Source organism: Artibeus jamaicensis, unplaced genomic scaffold (assembly GCF_021234435.1).
Source record: "Artibeus jamaicensis isolate MK-2021 breed Jamaican fruit bat unplaced genomic scaffold, CSHL_Jam_final contig_387, whole genome shotgun sequence".
Lineage (NCBI taxonomy): Eukaryota > Metazoa > Chordata > Mammalia > Chiroptera > Phyllostomidae > Artibeus > Artibeus jamaicensis.
In genome coordinates, this window is record NW_026521812.1 from 16,683,086 (window position 1) to 16,703,251 (window position 20,166).

Here is a 20,166-nt window from a genome sequence, read left to right on the forward strand (position 1 = left end):
TTCATTGCATCTGGCTCCCTGACCCTCGCCCAGCTCTTGTTATCTCTGTGACCTTACCTCCTATTGCCCTGCCACCTATTCTCTGCTCCAGCACATCAGCCTCCTTGCTGTTGCCCAGACACACAAAACAGTTCTCCTAAGGACTTTGCACTTTCTGTTCCCTCTGCCTGCAGTGCTCTTCCTCTCATACCAGCATTGCTTCCTTTCCCCTCTTTCAAGTCTTTCCTCAAATGTAACTGTTGAGGCTACTCCGATATTCTACTTAAAATTACAACCACCTTTTCTCACTCATACGCAGCCCTTTATTTTCCTTTGGCACTTACAATGGCACTAGAATTATTTATGTTTATTCCCATTCATTCTCTCTCTGTCTCTCTCTCCCTCCTTCCCTCCTGCCTTCCACCCCCTTTCTTACTGGGTGTTTCTTGTAGAGGCTGCAGAGGAGAATCTATTTCCTTGGTTTGGCCCGTGACCCCCTCCATCTTCACAGCCAGGGATGGCTAATTTCCCAGGCATCACTCACAGTCCTTGACACTCCTCTTCTGTTGCTCCTTTGCCTTCTCTCTGACACTGATTTCTCCCTCAACGCTCATATAGGACTCTTGTAATTATATTGGGCCCACTAGGATAATCCAGAGGAATATCCCTATCTCAAGAACCTTAACTTCGTGTCTGCAATGCCTCTTTTGCCATATAAAATAAAAGGTGATGTTCACAAGTTCAGGGGACTGAAACATGAATATCTTCGGGAAAGCCGGTATTTAGTACACCACAGTATGCAAACTCTGAGGTACGTGGGCCTGTATCTCTGTGTGTGTGTGGGGGTTTTCTGGGTATTTCCTCAGAAGAGCTTTCTCCAGAGTGGCTCTTCAAAGGAGTCTGTGACTCCGTACACCCAGTCCCACAACTCAGTTGCCCTGCCCTATCTCTTCTAAGGAGTAATTAAAGTCCCAGAGATTTGTGTATGACCATATGGCTGATGACAGTGTGATTTCCTAATATTCACTTTGACCCTTCATAACTATGACCTACTGAAAACAAATGGATGGATTATTGTGGTGTTCTGCCACTCCCTGAATAAGGAAGAGAAGACCGAAGCTTCCTGGTCACACCTGTCTGTAGCTACAAGAATCAGTGCCACTGGCTGTTATGTAGCCCAGATCCAAAGTTGTGCCTCGGTGAGCATGGAAAAGTCACTTTGCTAAGAACCACAGTACCTTGAAGGGAAGCCCTTATATGTGCAGGAACAGTGGAAGTAGAAAAAGAGGGATTCAGATGTGACACGGCATCTTATTGTTGGAACTCAGGATGTTTTAGTTATTCATTGACAGGAGTAGGAGGAGAATTTTCCTAATGCCTCCAAGGCCCTGGAACTTTTATAGTCTGCCTCCTGGCACTGTATTGCAGTGGAGTACAGGGTCAGACATCACACGACAGGGATTGGCTTCTGGCTCCATCACCTGTAGGTATGTGACCTTTGGCAAGCTGATGGGCTTCTCCATACGTCAGTGACCTCCTCAGTGAAATGGGGGAACTTATTTTATTGGGGTCAGGTAGGCCTGGATTCCATGATTTACCAGTTATGTAATGAAACATCTCAATAGGAAAGCATTTCATTTGTCTAAGACTTTACACAAAGTTCCTTCACATTCTCTATCATTATCTAATGGTATTTCAGGAAATTCATTTTATAATATGTGAATCTGCATACCAGTTTGTTAGAAGTAGTAAATGGGGTAATTTGATTCCAGTAACTGGCATGTAATAATAAACACCATATTATTTTTACCACTACTGCCATCACTGCTACAGGTGGATGTGGCCACCTGCCTGGACCTTTGGGAAACAGCAGAGGACACACTACGTGAAACCCATTTCTTACCGGAGTTCTGGTAAACCGAGATTAGAGAACTTTCACTGTACTCGGTGGTTAGTACAGAAAAATAATTCACGTCAAGACTAACGTGATTTGTCCCTGGAAATAAAACATTCACTGTTCGTTAGTCCATGGATCACGGTTATAGGTTTGCGTCCCATAGAGCAAGGAGCCAGTTGTGTAGCTGTTCTGAGGACAGTCTGCTTTTTTTGACCAATGCCAAATTTCGGTAGACTTACTTAGAAGCTAAAATTATATCTTTATACTTTACATTTTGAGGTAACTAGTAGCTTTTTAGTCTTGCAGTTGGAAGGCTTTTGGTTGGCCATGACATTTCAAAGTTTTAAGGTAAATGTGATTTCCCTCTGTGCTACAAACAGAATGCAAGAAAACATTTGTAAAGTCATATTGCTGTTCCTTATTACAGTAGTGCTTTAAAATTTTTTAAATGGAATTGGCAATCAAGCACAGAGAAAGAAAAAGAAGATAAGTATAAATATAATTCTGCAATACAAAAAAACAAACCAAAACAAACAAACAAAACCAAAAAAAGTCAAGTAAAACACATCTAAACAGTGGAGTTGTATCTGTCTCCTGGAAAGGAAGTAACTTAAATTGTGGTGGGGGGCAGGGGAACTGAGAAAGTTGTAGTGAAAAATGAGCAAGTCTGTGCGATACCAGGCCACGGCATTTGATGTAGTAGTCAAAGGTTTGGTAACAACGTATAAGAAAGTATTAGTGCTTAATTGATTTAATTATGTTTTAAAGTTACATAAATCCATTAAACATGAAGAGGAAAAAGTACAATATTACTAATAAAAAAATTTTGTCTAACTGGATGTCAAACAAAGAATACTCTGGACAAGAAAGTCTGTGAGTTTATTTTTTTCTCAATTACAATTTACATTCAATATTATTTTATGTTCTGGGTGTACAGCATAGTGGCTAGACAACCACATACTTCACAAAGTCCACCTGATCTTTCCAGTTCCCACCTGCTACGACACATAGTTATTAAAATATTATTGACTATATTCCCTATGCTGAACCCTACATCCCCGTGACTATTTTGTGACCACAAATTTGTACTACTTGATCCCTTTTTCACCCAGCTCTTCAACACTCCCACCCCACCCCCACTCCTTTTGGTAACTATTAACTCTGATCTCGTGTCTATGAGCCCATTAGGGAACTTATTTAAAAGGGATACATACAATTACATCTCAAGAATGTGTACCATTTGATATTCACTGATGGTATAAAAACCTGTGAAACCACGTGGAAAAGTCAAAGAATACTTAACAAATTTTTGCTACAAAGCTATAGTAGAAGATCATGATTAAATGGTTCAAAATGTAAGTTGTATATTTCATACTCTGAAAGAATTTCCTATAGAAAGGGGTCCCAGGAACTAGTGGAAAGAAAGTTTCCTGGTGTTAGTATATAAACAACTCCTATCTTCTTTCTGATGATGTAATACTTGAATTTGATTTTGCTGTAAACTGAAAATCTTACTGAAGAGTACTTACTTTGGTACAATCCTTGAAAACTATTAAAATGATTCTGAATATGATATAAAGTGTTGCTTTAAGTAGTGTGTCTCAATATAGAGGAATTTCAAAATGTTTCAGGTAAATGGAGCCATAGAATTTCAGAGTTGGAGGAGAGCATAGTGAACAAAGTGGATGTGATCGTCTCTATTTACATGGCTCATTTATACCCAAGCCAAACAAGGACCCAATTTGCCTTCCACATGTACTTCTATTTTTTAAAGATCCCTTTGGTAATGTCACATAAATACTGTACACAGAGTTAGGTGCAAAGTGGAATGACTTTCCTTGGCCACTTGTAAAAGACCAGTATGTTAACATTCTATCAAAAGTGGAATGCCAGCAAATGTCTTTAGAGAAAACTCAGAATGAAATCAAGGATGTTTTTCTTCCAGTAGGAACAACCTGGGCCTAGTACAGTTCCAGAAGATTGTACACACACTGACCTGTATACATGTATATATGTAAACATAAACATAAAAATCCTATTAGATTTAGAAGGGACCTCAAGAATTTGTTCATTTCTCTGCCTTCCGGCAGGTAAGGTCTCATTATCCCTCTTTCATAGAGGAAGAAACTGAGCGTCAGAAAGACTGAGCTGCCCAGTAAGAGATGGGAGGAGGGACAGGTCTCCGGTCCTGGCAATTTGCTACACTATGCATCTCTCGTTGGTTAAAACAAAAATTGGTTCCCTTAAAACTTACTTTCTATTTGCTTCTATTAAGTTTGAGGGACCTATAATTTCACACAAAATAGACTTTCATTTTCATGATTATGTAAAATTAGATTACCGAGTAATTGATTTTCAGATAGTTCAGTTGCCAGGTGTTCCTGAAAGTGAATCTTGAAAGTCAGCTTGACTATATTGGCAGTTGGTCCATTGCTTAGTAAGCAGTCATTGTTTTGGTTTAAAAAAATAATTAAAGTTCTCATTTTCCTTATTTTGGCCAATGAACCAGTACTTTAATGTGGCAAAAATCAGGCACATACACTACATATATCAGAAATAATCAGTATAAACTAGAAAGCTGTCAAATCTCAGAAGTGCAAAGTCATGCAGAAAAAAAGTCAGGCAGGTCTCCTTTTCTGGAGTTCTAGATAATGGATATACAAACGTAGTTTACAGCCTTGCCTCCCCAAGTAGACCTTAAGTGCAAGCTGCAATTTGATCGTGAAAAAGCACAGATGGTGTCTCTGTACTGGAGCCCAGAGGGGAAGCTTTATGTGTCATTGCTATAAAAATGCTCCCACTATGGAGTTGCTACAAATAACATTTATGACACTAATGATGATACACTAATGCATCATCTTTCCCTGGTTATAGCAGCATGACTCAAGACCTTCAATGGGCTTCTCCCCTACATCTCACCAGCTTTGAAAGGACTTTTTATCCTGGTTTCCAGCAGGTCAGAGAGGTAAGCGTGGAGGAAGAAGTAGTGAAAAGTTTCTGAATACAGAGATAGGAAAAAAAAAGATAATCAGAAATTAGAGACAGGGTAACTAGTGATACAAGGCAGAGTGCAAAGAGGAAGGAAAGGGCAAGTCTCAGCGCTTATTTTATGGAAGGCACCGTGTTGAGCAGTTTGTTTCTACGGCCACATTTAATCCTCACAGCAGCTCTGTGAAGTAGCTACTATGTGCAGACAACAAAATAATACTCAAAATATTAATTTTAGCACGACTATTAAGTAACAGAACCAAGATTTAAATGTTGGTAGGACTCCCAATTCCGTATTATTTTAGTAAGACCAATATAGGCATTACCAGACCATCAGTGAAATTTCAAAAAGGGAGATTGGCACAAGTGTCAGACAAACTGATTTTGGATATAGCGTTTTGAATGGACTTATGTCAACAAATATTAGAAGACAGAGAAAAAGATGAAGAAATTACATTGAAACTTCATTATTGGAACAGAGTAGGTGTCAAGCAACCTGACTGGCAAAAGGTGCTATAATCAAGGTTTTAATTCAATACCTCTTGATTTGCCTTCTTCATTAACCTCATCTTCATGTTCCTGGTCCCCAAGGAAGCTATAGCGACCTTGCAAGTCATCACCCAAGCAGCGAAGAATGGGTGCTGACATATCTTTCCAGTCCTGACACGAAGGAATACGTACGTGCTTGACATCTTCACATCCAGGAACAAAGCCAAATAGTTTCTTTAGGCGCTGCTGGATGAGGAGGCGTGAGTGCTGCTCTGCAGCTTGTTCAAAGAGCTCCCTCTCGTGGTGCAGGTGGTTGGTCCAGTAGCAGTGCTGCAGAGAGGTGAGGGGCGAGCAGCACCTGACCGCGCAGCAGGAGACCAGGGCAGCGATGCTTGCCAAGGCGATCAGAATCCAGCCCAGCATCTTAATGTAATTATTTAAAAGGAAAACAGAAAACATCAGTGCATCGATTATTCAAGAAACAGCCATGGTCAGAAGGATTCTAATTCTTCCAAATTGAGAACTAAACTGTGGACAAGATACATGTTTTTCTAGTTTTTAACACATTAACAAGGTGCTGACCATTTGATATGGATACGGGTGTGATGGAGGTATAGGCCCAACCATTTCAACTTCATTTTGGGATTACAAGGGATTTTGCTCAGTTAACTTCTAATGGATTCTAAGTATTGTCCTTGAAGTAGCAGATGCTATAGCCCACAAATTACCCTCGCATAAAGGAACACAAAGTATGTGCTTTGCTTTTAGCCCAATCTTACTTTTCAACCATCAGATACAGGCTGATGCATTGTCTGAGGGCTTACTAAGTATTTGATAATGATGGTGATGAAAATGATATAATAGATAATAATGGTAGCCTCCTAAGTACCTTCAATGATGTGCCAACAAGTACTCATTAATATTTCTTCCTCAGTTGCTCTTTCCTTTTATTTTTATAACCAAAGAAGGAAGTTAGCAGACTCTTATGTCTCTAAATATACAACACCTTATTGTTTTCCTCCCGATTTCCTTCCCCCTTCAAATAGTCATTTGCTGACCAGTTTTACGACTTTTTTGAAATGTACCTGGAAACGAAAATGAACTAGATTTTATTTGCACTGTTTAGTCTCCCCCATTAAAGTCTGATGTGAATGGATGTTTTCTACTCTTCCAGTGCTTTTATTTTCTTTTAACTCTTCTTCTTTTTTCCCCACTATTTAGTGGTTGTTATATAAAGTGAGAGACACAACTTTCACACATTCAGGGAAGCCAGCAGTAGGCAGCTGCAGTCTGGGAGGTGGAGGTCTCTCCCACAGTTTGTGACTCACCGACAGGCCTGGAATTGCCCTCCACAGGGGCATAGCTGCACTCAGTGGAGGCTAAATCCTACAAGGTGATACACATCACAATTAAACTAAATGGAGGCTGGCAAGGTGGAGGAAAGGTTATCTTAGATGCCCATAAATTCATCATTATCATTTATTGAGCCCCAGGTTGATGGCTACCATGTGCTGTGCATGGTGATTGGTTATGGAGACTCAGATGTACATAATTCAAGATACATGCATTCTTTCAATGATATTTAAGCCTTAAGAGAGAAACAATAGAGCAAGCCAAGAAATATGGTAAAATATCGTCATTTTTGATACGTGTAACTACAGGCCTGAGGGGGCACAGTGAAAGAAATGAACTTGTTTAAAGGAGAAGAGTATTAGGGAGTACTTCTCAGAGGAGATGATGCTCACACTAAAATTATTAAAGAGGAGTTCAACAGGATGCAAGAAGTTGAGGAGAGGGCCAAAGAGACAGAAAACTAAGAACATAAAGAGTTCAGAAAACCTCAAGAAATTTGGATTCACAGGGTCCTAGGAGTCATGTGGAAAAGTAGTCAGGGGCCAGATATTGAAGGTCTAGTATGTTATGCCAAGAATTTGGATTTGTACTTGGGTTGGTAGGAAATCATTGAAGGACATTATGTGGAGTGTGCGAGGGCAGGCTCATCACAATTTGCATTTAGAAAAATTATTTTAACCTCGGGGTAGAAAGCAGATTGAAATGAAGTGAAACAAAGATCAGGAAGATATTTGAGTGAGGTATGGGTGGAGAAGGAATTTGAATTTGATCTTGTGGTCAACCCAGAGGAGTTCTACTGAAGACAGTGTGTATTTGTCAAGTGAGACTGATGTTTAAGGTAGCCAGAGAAGGCCCTGATGAGATGGAACAGCATGATGTGTCCAAGCAGCCATTTGTTAGCTCTGTGAACTTATGAAAGTTACATAAACTCTTTGAGCTTCGGTTTCCTTATCTCTAAAATAGGATTGCTTGTATCTGTCTCATAAGATTTTGAGGACTGGAATTAATATATAAAATGTATACTATATGATTAGCAACTAAATAAATATTAGTTTTGTTGTCACCAAAACAAAAAATCCACTTGCCAAGAGCACTCAGAACTGCAAAAACATCCTTTCATGGAATCTATATATCATTAAATAAGATATTTTAACCTTAAGAAAATGTTATCATTGCATATTACCTCTTAGTTTTTCTTAAGCAAGGATATTTTTAAAGTTAAAATTTCCCCATTGATTCCTTGACGTTTTGCTTATATTCACAGAGCTCCTCTGCCTGAGTTTTAGGGCTGGTATAAAAAGGTTGAGACAAAGTCCACCTTAGTGGGAATTCTCATTTTGCTTAAACTGGGCCATAGGCAGTGCTGGTATTCTGTGAGCTGACAGTATTTTTTTAGGTAAATATTGTTAGCACTTCTAAATTTTAATAACTGAAGAGTAATGGGTCAAAAATGTCTTTACAATAAGTCATTTAAAAATAATGTTTTTACTTTGTGGCAGTGATTTGAAAATTTGTTGTTTTTTTTTCTCCCTACGTCTTCTGGAGAAAGTGAGGAAAGCCACTGACTCTGTATTGGACTCCCCCGGCCTCCCTTGTCCCACTCCTCACACAGACCTGTCCAAGGACATGGAATTCAAAACCACCACTGGAGTTTTATTTTTAATTATGTTTAAACTTACTGTGATTTTAGGTATTTTAATTTATAAAAATTCATTTTAAGAATATGTATGTGGCTAGGTGAAATTTACTAATATGGTAATATTAAGTTTAATAACAATATCTAAAATTCATTGTTTTTGTGTATATACATTCTGGACACAGTGCTGAGTACTTTATATATATTAGCTCATTTATTCCTCATGCTGGCCCTATGTGGTAGATCTCATTAACATCCCCATTTTACAGCTGAGAAAAGTGCTGCATGGGTTAGTTACATAAGTTGCTTAAGGCTTTGCAGGTTAATAAACAGCAGAGAAACTTAAATCCCAGGGTGTGATTCCAAAGCCCAGTATCCTAACTGTATTTATATAGCTGCTCAGTAGAAATTACTTTGACAAATGGCATCTAGTTTGTGCCACTTGTCAAAGTGTTCTGTGTTCTATAGTCAGATAATATGAGAAGGAGCAGGAGTGTGAAATGATTCCAGGGAGTGTAGACTGTAGTTAATATGGGAAAAGGTAACAGAAAAAGAAATCAAACACTTACCTGTGACTGGTATCTGTGCAGAAGAGCTACCTCATCTCTTACCAGGTTCATGTCAGATGGAGCTGATTTGCAACATGGAAACCCAGCTAAGATCTCTTCCCGTTTGCTGGCATTGATGTTGTCAAACACTGGGTAATGGTCCACTGATACAAATTCACTTGCCGCACATTCGTAGTACGTGCCTGTCATCAGGGTCGTCACCAGCCACGTCAGTGGAGCGATGAGTGCCCTCCCGGTGATGCTGCAGAACCTAAGGCAAACCAGCTTGCGCTCCAGGCGGCTGATTCTCCGGTGTGGAGGGGCACATCTGCAGCAGTATTCGTTGGAAATTGCCCACATTTGGCTTCTCAGAGCATAGCCAGCAACCAGAAGGATCAAGGCAGGGATGACGAGGAAAGCAGAACCATAATAGAAATTTTTCCCAACCTGACAGGGACATCTGAATGTGAAAGAGGAAAATAGCTGTTGCCCACCAATAGTCAAAGCAGCGATTAAAGAGTTGATCAGTGTCCCACTTCTCTGCAGAGAAGATACGATACGGTGGAGGGCTGCACCCATTGTTGGGAAGCTCTTCCACAAATCAGCTGGTATCCCTTTCTGATCATTAGACTCCTCCAGCCATAACCATTTTATGGGAGCTTACTGGTTCAACTGGTTGTGTCAGTCAACCCAACATCCTTACATGTTGAAAGGATTCTAGCATCTTTCCTTGTGCACCCTGGGAGTCCTGACCTAATAAATGCACTTCAGATTACATTAATAGCTGCAAGAAATGAAGAGAGGGGTTCATCTGGTGTGAGGGACGGGGAAAACTTCTTCAGTGTGTCTTTCCGCTGAAGAGAGCATGGCTTGCACGCAGAGCAGACTACTGACAGCATTCCAGGTGCGGCTTTGTGGGACACAGAATGCTCAGCCCCAGCAAACAGCACTGGGAGCAAAACAAGAGACATTCTTACCTTTGGACTAGTCCAGGATTTTCTTACCGTAAAATTACGACATAAAGAATAATGAAAATTATCAAAAAAGAAACTGATCAAATATTTAGAGCTCTCTGGAGAGTCCATAACCCGAGAGTTCTGCCAGAAGTTCCCAAATGCTTTCCCAAAAAGAGAGGATCAAGGCTTGGGTACCCTTAAAACTGAATCACAAAAAAGCATTCCAACATTGTATAAAAATCTATTTGTATTGACAGACTATAATATAATAATGCGCTACTTAATGCAAATTTTTAATGTGACATCTTTTCTATGAAAATATGATATTTATGTATTAATAAAGTTATATATCCATAAAGAAAAAATAATTTGTAAGGTGTTTTCTATGTTTTCTTAATCACCAAATATTTTTTGGATACCTTCTATGTAAAAGCCACTGGACTAGGCCTGGCTGGGCTTATAAAAAGTAAGTAAGATATAGATTTCTGTTTTCAAAAAAAACACTCAACTGGACATGGTTAAATACATAATTAGTGAATTGAAACATAATGCTGAAGAATTTACCCAAAAAGCAATACAAAAAGACAAATAATTAAAATATGTTAAAAGCAAATGAAAGGACTCCACTCCAGGAAGACAAATAATCCAAATAAAAATGGGCAAAGCACCTGAATAGACATTTATCTAAGGAGGCTATCCAGAGGGCCCTGAGACATATGAAAAGATGCTCAACATCACTAGCCATCTGAAAGATGCAAATTAAAACCACAATGAGCTACTGCTTCACACTGGTGAGAATGGCCATCATAAACAAATCAATAACAAGTGTTGGAGAGAGAGACTGTAGAGAAAAGAGAACTCTGGTACACTGTTGACTCACTCAAACAGAGAAAATAAAAAAGGCATATTGATAGGAAAAGAGATAATAAAGGGAAAAAGGTGGTATAAAGAACACACAAAATAATGGTAGAAATGAGACCAAACACACCAATTTTACACACACAAAATTAAATAGCTAACAATTACTGGGTACTCACTACATGTCAGGCCTTATTCTAAGAATTTCATCCTATTCGATCCCCACAATCACCCTATGATAAGGTGCTAATATTATCCTCAGCTTTCTGACAGATGAGAGAACAGAAGTATACAGAGATAAGGGAAATTGCACAGGGTCAGAGATGAATAGGAAAACCAGGATTAGGACCCAGATGGTCTGGAACATGCTCCTGACCACTGTGCCAGAGCTGGACTTAACTTACCTGCAGAGCAATTCAAAAACAGTCTCCCTTCTTACAACCGACATACCTAAAACCAGGCCACACACAAAGCTTGGAAAATAAAGGTATTGAAATACATATTACTGAGAATAGTATTAATATGAGGCAAAACTGAACTAAAGGCAACAAGTGTCCAGCAATTATGAACGCTCCATCATAAAAAAGGGAAGAATCCACCATGAGATATGACACTTGTCAATTTGTATGTCTGCGACTGCATATCTTTGAAATATATAAACACCGATAAAATTATAGACTGAAATTCTTGAAATCATAGAATTTTAAAATATAGTCTTATCAGAAATGATTGATCAAGTGAACATTAGAAATGATATAAAAGATATGGTGAACAATATTAACAAGTTCTAAGATAAATATAGTATCCTATACCCTAAAGATAGACAAAAAACATTTTTACAAATTCCCAATAAATTATTTGCCAAGACATATTGATCATGTACAAAATCACACGAGACATTTCAGAATTAATATCTAATAACAAGGAAACCAATTTAAAAACCATGGTAACAGAATGCTACATACAGATTAGGGGTTGGCAATCTATGGTTCAGGGACCAAACTGATTTGTTGCGTATTTGACATGACTCTTGAGCTATGCATAGGTTTTACATTTTAAAATGACATGTGAAAATTACGTGAAATTCAAATCTCAGTGTTTAGTTTTATTGGCACATAGCCATGCTGGCTTCTGAATATCTATAGCTGCTGTCCCACCACAGCCACAGAGATGAGCAGATGTGACAGAGTTTTGGCCATAAAGCCTAAAATACTGACTATCCCACCCTTCACAGAAAAAGTTTGCTGATGTTTGCTATAGAGCTGTGAAAATAAATAAATTGACTAGACTGTTGGCTATAGATATGTGTAAATGTTAACAAGTAACTTTTTAAAATTATATTCGATTGATTATGCTGTTACAGTTGTCCAGATTGCCTCCCTTTTGCTCCCCTCACCCAGCACCTCTCACTTCTTTCGGCAATCACCCCCCCACCCCATTGTTCAGGTCCATGGTCATGCATATAAATTCTTAGGCTACTCCATTTCTTATACTGTGCTTTACATCTCCATGGCCCCTCTGCAACTACCTATTTGTACTTCTTAGTCCCCTCACCTGTTCGCCCCTTCTCTCCCTCAGGCAACCATTGACATCCTCTCTGTAACCATGATTCTGTTACTATTCTTGTTTACTTCGTTTGTTTTTTAAATCCAATTGTTGATAGATTTGTATTTTTTTCCATTTTGTTGTTCATAGTTTTGTTCTTTTTCTTAAATAAGTCTCTTGAACATTTCATATAATAATGGTTCGGTTGTGGTGAACTCCTTTAGTTTTTTCTTGTCTAGGAAGTTTTTTTATCTGCCCTTTGACTGTAAATGTTAGCTTTTCTGGGTAGAGCAATCTTGGCTGTAGGTGCCTGCTTTTCATGACTTTGAATATTTCTTGCTAATCGCTTCCAGCCTGCAAAGTTTCTTTTGAGGATCAACTGACAGTCTTATGGGAACTAACTTCTGTAGGTAACTAACTTCTTTTCTCTTGCTGCTTTTAAGAATCTCTCTTTATCTTTAACCTTCAACATTTTAATTATGATGTGTCTTGGTATGGGCCTCTTTGCATCCATCTTGTTTGGGACTCTCTGTACTTCCTGGACTTACATGTCTATTTCCTTCACCAAATTAGGGATGTATTCTTTCATTATTTTTTTCAAATAGATTTTCAATTTCTTGCTCTTTCTCTTCTCCTTCTGGCACCCCTATGATACGAATGTTGGACCTCTTGAAGTTGTCCCAGTGGCTGTTTATACTGTCCTAAGTTAGGAGGATAATTTTTTCTTCTTATTGTTCTGGTTGGTTGTTTTCTATTCCTTTATGTTCCAAATCATTGATTTGATTCTTGGTTTTTCATGCACTCTACTGTTTCCCTGTGAATTGCTTTTTATTTCAGTTAATGTATCTTTTGTTTCTGACTGGATCTTTTGATTCTGTTAAAGCCCTCACTAAGTTCCTTGAGCATCCTTATAACCAGTGTTCTGAACTCTGCATATGATAGATTGCTCATCTTCATTTCATTTAGCTCTTTTTCTGCAGTTTTGATCTGTTCTTTCATGTAGACCATGTATATTTCTTTGCTGCCTCATTTTGGCAGCTTCTCTGAGTTTGTTTCTATGTATTAGGTAGAGCTGTCATGACTCTGTGTCTTGGTGGTGTGGCCTGATGTGGTGAGTGTCCTGTTGGGCCTTATCACCAAGCTGGGTACTTGAGGTGTGCCCTTTGTTTGGGCCGAGTACTTAGCAAATAACTTTGAAGGAAAAATTCAAGCGGTAAGGTTTGTGCAATATGATACATTATGCAAAGTTTTAAAATAAAATAATTATTTTAATAATTTCATATTTAAAAATCAGTTTAACAAAGTCTATGGGGAGTGAGTAAGTAGAGAAGGAAACTGTAGACCATTCTTTCAAGGAACTATGTAGAAATGGTGGGAGCATTGATTGATTAGAAGTCATTGTTATGGTTTCAAAGTCTTGATGTAAAGGGGTTTTTTGATTACAAATTCTTAATTTCTTATTGTTGTTTATTGTTGGAAGAAATAATGATTTCATTTGCAGTACCTTTGTGTAACTTATGAAGGATTGTGAATGATTATATCTATGAGTAAACAATTTTCTATTGCGCTTTATAGCCTAATGGTCTCCACATTAAAGATAGCTTGCTGTGGCCTATCCAAGACATATAACATGTCTGCTTCTCAGTAGGTACCTGGACGTGGCTTTACCTTGTCTGAAAGTTTGTGGATGATCTCAGATGGTGATCATCTGGCTGACAGGTTAGTAGATGTTCTACTTTCTTAGCACCTTCTCAAGTCAGTACTCAGCTGCCCAGGTACCTCCCAAAGTATGAGTATAGAGGGCAGCACAGTTCACTATTTACTTGGGTTGATAAACATTGCAGTGCAGGTATGACAAGACTGAAGAACGTTTCACACTTCCACCCCCAGCTCTGAATTTAATTGTAGGACACTGAAAGAACTCTGAATAAAAGAAGAAAAACTTCTCCTCTGCATTATTTTAAAATGACTCCTCTTTCTAGTTTGCTGCCAGAGCAGACACTATTGACTTTCAACCAGTATGCCACAAGAATTTTAAAACATGTGATACCTGAGTATTTTCAGGGGCACTGACCTCTTTTCCTTCCTAATGATAATTTTTTTAAAAAATGATAACAGCCAACACAACAATAGCCATCCAGTGTGAATGAATCAAAATTATACCTTTTTTTTTTAGATTGGCAAAAAATATACTTTTTGGCATGCCTCAGAAATTTAGTAATTAGTTTCTGTGTGCCACGAGATACAAAAGGTTGAAAATCGCTGATCTACATGTTTGAGACAACCTCCATACCTTCTTCCATGTACGTGGAGGGTGGTTTTCCATAAAAAGAATGAGGCTGGGGGACACAGGTCTAAATATGATCATAAGAGCTGCTGAAGGCAACTGGGTTTCTCAGTCTGAAAACCAGCAAACCACTGCCCCAGAGTCAGCACCTACTGCTGTGGTTGTGCAGACTGTGCTGTTGCACAGTAGTCCTGGTGGCGACTCCTTCCTGAAGCCCCATAGTCCTGGCTTCAGGGCTGGGGGGAGGCTGTGCAGCAGGCCTACTGTTGCCGGGCCCCCCAATGTCAGTCTGAAGGAAGAGCTGGCTTTCTCTAATGTGCCCATGATGCCCTGAGTTCTCATGGTGGCCCTGTTGTCACCATAGCACAACCTTTAGAGTTTGGTAAAATTGATTCCTGTATCATCTCTCCCTCCCACCAAGTACACAGGATTTTACTATGCTTTTTTTTTTTCAGGGATTTCCCATGCAGAACTCAGAATTGCCCCAAACTGGGCCTCAGTAGCTTTTGTGAATCTACCCCCCAAATATTTTTTGTGACATACAGCGTGTGTGGTAAAAACACTGTTTTCTTTACTTGGGAGTCAGCAAATTTAGCCCAAATCTCTCTTTGTTGCCTATTGTCTAGTTAACATTGAAAAAATGTCTTAACCTCTCTGACTTTTAGATTCCTATCCTATGACATGGCAATGATTATAGTGCTGACTACTTCACAAACTGTAGGTGGATTGAAATGAGATAAAGAAAATGAAATCAGGTTGTAAAGTATAAAATTTATATAAATAAGAGGTGCTGTTAAACTACTACTGAGAAGCCCCCCTATACCTACAACTCAGCAAAAATGATTTTCCTGAGAATGGGGTCATAGAACATAGGTATTAATAGAAATCAAATATATGTTGTAGAATCCCATCCAATATATTCAGCTTCAAGAATAATCTATGGTAATTATTATTTATGTAGTATATTATAACATGCTTTATAGCACACACGATCTCTTTGATATTCACAATTATTCTGTGAGGTGGGTATTATTATTGCCATTTCACAGACGTGGAAACTGAGCCAGAGAGCAATAAAACGGCTTGCCCAAGTCACACAGCCAGTAAATGGTAGAGCTGCAGCTTAGCCTGAGCCTCCCATATCCTCCCAGGCTCTTTCAACGACATCATGCTCTTCTTCCAAGTCATCAGTGGTCTGTCACTTCACAGCAAGACATTTTCAGAACACACAGAGCTAATTGACTCAAGCCTAAGAAGCAGGAAACTACTTTCTTAAACTTAGTTTCAAGCTTCTATTTCTAGAAATGTTTTGATCCTCCACACCCTGCAGTTGTCAAGATGAGAGGGATTCTTGTTTCAACTTTAAATATCTGGACTTCTGCATAAATAAAGGGAGCTCTTAATAGCCAGAATCTCAAGGACTCTCAAAAGAAAGCTAAGGGCTTGCTTTCTCTGCCAGAATCGTCCATCATCCATTATTCATGGGTGGGTGTAGAACACCCATTCTGAACAACAGCTTTATAAGAAAATATCAGCACCCAAATGTTATCACTCCTTCAAATTACTGGTTATGGGTAAGAAGTTACCAGATATATTTGAATTTTTTAATCACATAAGATGGAGTCTATGATGCCCATTATTTGGGGGATAATGTGATACCCATTAGAGTCGGTTAGGTCTGAACCCAGGATTTAGTGCCGACAGATTGCTGATCCTGTCTTGAGTTCACACAGCAATCAATACAAAGGCGGAATAATGGCAACATTTAGATCTGTCTTGGAATGTGAAGGTTTCTGTTTGTGATTTTAAAACAGTGCTTTGGCATGAGAGCAAAACACCACTCTCATACTCCCTTGGGTTAAAGAATTTTCAGTAGATGGTGCTTCTGATCTGACTTCCCACTCTCAGTTTTTATGCCTCTAGATTACAACTCAGCCTCGCAAGTGAAGCAGTACTTATTTGATCAATAGCAAGGTACGTGGCCACCTCACAGTTCAGTTTGTGATTGTCCTCTTCCGTTCAGCAGAGTAAAATCAGGGGAGCGCATAAGTAGCGCTGGTGTCTCACAGCGAGGAGGAACTGGCCAACAGAAAGCAAGGCCGAAGGGAAGAAGTCGGAGGTACCATTCTCCATCTATCAAGCACGATGTCTCGTCCTGCACACAGAAGACCAGAATACCATAAAATAGTAAGATCTTTTTATGGTCGTGTTCTCAAAGCTATCTTATTCTACTCCAGAAAGAATTTTATAAATGAGTTCTGATTCATTTCGAGAGGCAAGGAAGATATTTCAGTGGAACAAGAGAGTGTGGAGTGGAGTGAATCATAAGTGACACCTCTGGGAATAGTTACAATAATCTCCCACATACTGTAACAGAATAATTGATTCTATATTCCAGGGTCTTATTTTCTGACTGGTTATATCTACAAAAGTGTCCAAGATTTCATAGTTTATGAGATAGAAAATGAAATGCATAGAGAATAGCTGATTATATGTTAAATTAACTAGGAATAGATAATCAAAAACTTGATGTGAAAAGATTGCCTTTAAAAATATATTCCTTAGTCTGAAATGTCAGGCATTATTATTGTAATTTGACATGTGCTATTATTTTTATATATATTTCCAGTTCAGCGTTATTTTTAAAACTTAATTAGTGTAGATCAGATTTGGATATCCTTTCTTGTTATAGGTTTGGACATCCAGAAGTTATGTAAGTGAAAGTTCATCATTAAGTTTGAAGCTCTGCTAATTATTTCAGGAGACTGCTGGGCATTGCATAAAATTAATTAATTTCAGCCGTGAGTACTTAAATCTGGACTATGGATGGACTCATGTCCATCCCGGTTGGAAATTCCTACAGATGCCCCCTCTGACATTCTGGGATCTTGATTTATTTTATGTGGAGCTCTCATATGCTAAAAAATATTGTATGTAGTTCACACTGTACCTAAATCACTTGATATTTATCCTGATATATCCAAAACCTCAAGAAGTAGTTAGCGTCTATTTTTCATATATGAAAATGATTGTTTCAAAATTGATAAAGTTATATTGACATTCTTGTGATAAGTTGTATGGATTTGAGACCCTACTGGACATGCAGTTCAAGGCACGACCTTTGGCCATGAAACCGAATGGAGAAAACTGACCCGATGGGCACTCAATTTAAAACTCAGCTGGAAGTAAAATGTACCTGATGCTCACTCATCAGAGAGAGAAAGAGAGAAATACTGTTTTTTCAGCTTGTCCTTAATTATAAGTGGGCACAATGCTGAGGCTATAGCATGTAGGTGGGTATCATTTTATCTCCTTTTCAAATCCTTTTGGTTTTTTTTTGTTTTATTGCTAATGACAATTATGTTATCTCTCTCTCTCTCTCTTCCCCCACTTCACTTTTGCTTATTGCAGTAATTTATTTTCTGCTGTGGCTCCTTATATACTATGCAGATAGTTCATATAGGCATTTCTTGTGACTTATTATTAGGTTCTTGGAAAATTTAAGTAAAAACAAAATTAAATATATGATGACTTCAATTTGTTCAACAATACTTTTGTTCAAATTTCTTGCTTTGCTTTACAGCCTTTGTTTCCTGGTAGAAATATTAATGTATTTATTACTTTCTTTTATCTTAATTGTATATATTCACATTCTTAATGTAATGCCAATTAATGTATGTAATATATATTCTACATTCATTTATGACATTTTGATTTATATTTTTCAACATAAATTATGTCTATTTGTGTTGTGTAATACTTAGATGCTATCCATTTAAAACTTCTTGGTGATAATAAATATTCTATCTGAGTTTTTTTAATTTGTCATAATATAAGCCCATAGGTATGAGAATGGTATTGGGCCAGTTTTGGAGAATGTGGATCAAAATTATATAACACTTTGTGTAATGAAGTCTCTTTGTTGAATAAAAAATTTTATTGTTTTGTTGAGCCATTTCTGCCCATGATAAAACCAAAACTAAATACATAATAGCAGGCCTTATTTACCCCTGCACATTTAGCTGTCCAAGATACTTGGGCCCAGAGGTAAGGACATCTCTTCTAACCTGGAATCCACGTCTGACCTTTCATGAAAATACAGATTATGCACAAAACAAGATAATATTCAACAGTGGTGATTCTCCCTACCCCCCTCTCCCTCCCACCTCTGTTTAAACATGCCTTTTTTGTGCACTTCGGAGATGTTTGCTGCCAGAAGGGAACAATCTCAGGCTCCATCCTGCCTCTGCCGACTGCTGGCGGATTGGGCAAGTCCCCCATTCCTCCTGAAGCCTCACTCCCTCTTCTGTAGGACTGAGAGCATTGGAACAAATTATCTTCAATAGCCCCTTTCCTTTCTTATATAGTATTCAATTGTAGATGCAAAACAGAGACATATAAATGGACTGATTGCACTTTGTGTTTTCTGTTCCCCATATTTTCAACCTATCCACACTAAACCAAACCTACATTATTCTCAGTTTTAGTTTTAATTTTTAATTCACTCTGAAAATGAGACATATTTTGGAGATCTATAAGGAATGTACAAATTTTCCTGTTTTTATTTTTTAAGTATAAAGAAAAAATCATAAATTTGCTGCTGCAGTTGGATTTTTCCTCATGTTCTCCCTGGCAGATCTGGAACCCATTAGGGAGGGCGCAGACTCACGAGAAGTCTCACCCAGTTATTCCTTCCCACTGCAAACATGGGCATCAGGTACCAAAGGCTATTCTAGAACAACAGCAATTTGTATTAGCAATAGTATTTCTGTAGAAACTTCCTCCATGAAAATATGTTGTAAGTTATATAATACAAGCAAATACATAGAAAGGTGTTCTCTTGTTAAGAAATTAATTTTATTTCACAGCTCTTTCTCCCTCCGAGTGACGTATGCAAATGTGGGTACAACAGAGGGTGGCAGAATGAACAGGTGACCTGGAAGGCTGCGTCTGACTGGAAGATAGAATAGTATGTTACTTGTAACTGCCTATAACACGAAACCATCCATTTTTCTCCAGAACAAAGATCTCTTTGTCCTCACCTATGGAGCTCTGGTTGCTCAACTGTGCAAGGATTATGAAAAAGATGAAGATGTGAATAAATATTTAGATAAAATGTAAGTAGAAGTCTTTCATTCACGTGGCATGTGCATTGTTTCTCAACATTCTCTGCATTTTGACCACCTCCTATTGTCCCGTCTTGCTCCATTTTACCAGCTCTCCTTCTACTTCAATGAATGACGTCTTAAAGCTAGACATAACTTCTTCCAGCTGCCATTTAGGTTGTTATAAACATAAAGTAATATACAAAGGGACTTTTTCCCATGAATATCAAGCATGGAGTATTTTCTTTTTAGTTGGAAATTATTTCTTTGTTAGTTGCTTGTAAGCAAAGCAGGCAGTAACAGTGAATTTTTTCTTTTAACATGACAGATCACCTAATATGATTCTTTTCAGAAGTCTTTTGTTCTAACATAACTCCTTCCAGTGTAAATACATGCTTACATAAGCACAGACCGCCTATGGAAGGATACATGAAAGGCTACTAATGATAGTTGCCTGAGAGAACTGGGAGACAGAGGGTTAGACAGCTAAAAGGCAGATTTGCTTTTTCCTGTTTATTGTTTGAA

General features: G+C 38.3%; 2 protein-coding genes across 2 annotated transcripts in view; one reads left to right on the plus strand and one right to left on the minus strand.

Annotated features, from left to right (window-relative positions):
- Positions 1-839: 839 nt before the first annotated feature.
- TRAPPC3L (trafficking protein particle complex subunit 3L) overlaps positions 840-20,166 on the plus strand; it is a 59,930-nt gene continuing 40,603 nt past the window's right edge. The window contains exons 1-4 of the mRNA XM_053664833.1: positions 840-1,466; positions 13,895-13,968; positions 16,563-16,723; positions 19,556-19,653. Coding sequence (XP_053520808.1) covers positions 16,682-16,723; positions 19,556-19,653 — 140 coding nt within the window. The 5' untranslated portion in view covers positions 840-1,466; positions 13,895-13,968; positions 16,563-16,681. The remainder of the gene's footprint in view (positions 1,467-13,894; positions 13,969-16,562; positions 16,724-19,555; positions 19,654-20,166) is intronic.
- On the minus strand, positions 5,109-9,469 carry CALHM4 (calcium homeostasis modulator family member 4). The gene is made up of 2 exons (XM_037158124.2): positions 8,912-9,469; positions 5,109-5,776 (listed from the first exon to the last, which is right to left on the minus strand). The coding sequence occupies exons 1-2, from the start codon at positions 9,467-9,469 to the stop codon at positions 5,384-5,386; spliced, it is 951 nt and encodes a 316-aa protein (XP_037014019.2). The 3' UTR covers positions 5,109-5,383.

Bases quoted from the DNA above. Each gene is read 5' to 3' on its own strand.
- CALHM4 (XM_037158124.2), bottom strand. From the start codon at position 9,469: ATGGGTGCAGCCCTCCACCGTATCGTATCTTCTCTGCAGAGAAGTGGG. The intron at 5,777-8,911 runs GTAAGTGTTTGA...AATTACATTAAG, and splicing joins TGCACAGATACCAGTCACAG to ATGCTGGGCTGGATTCTGAT.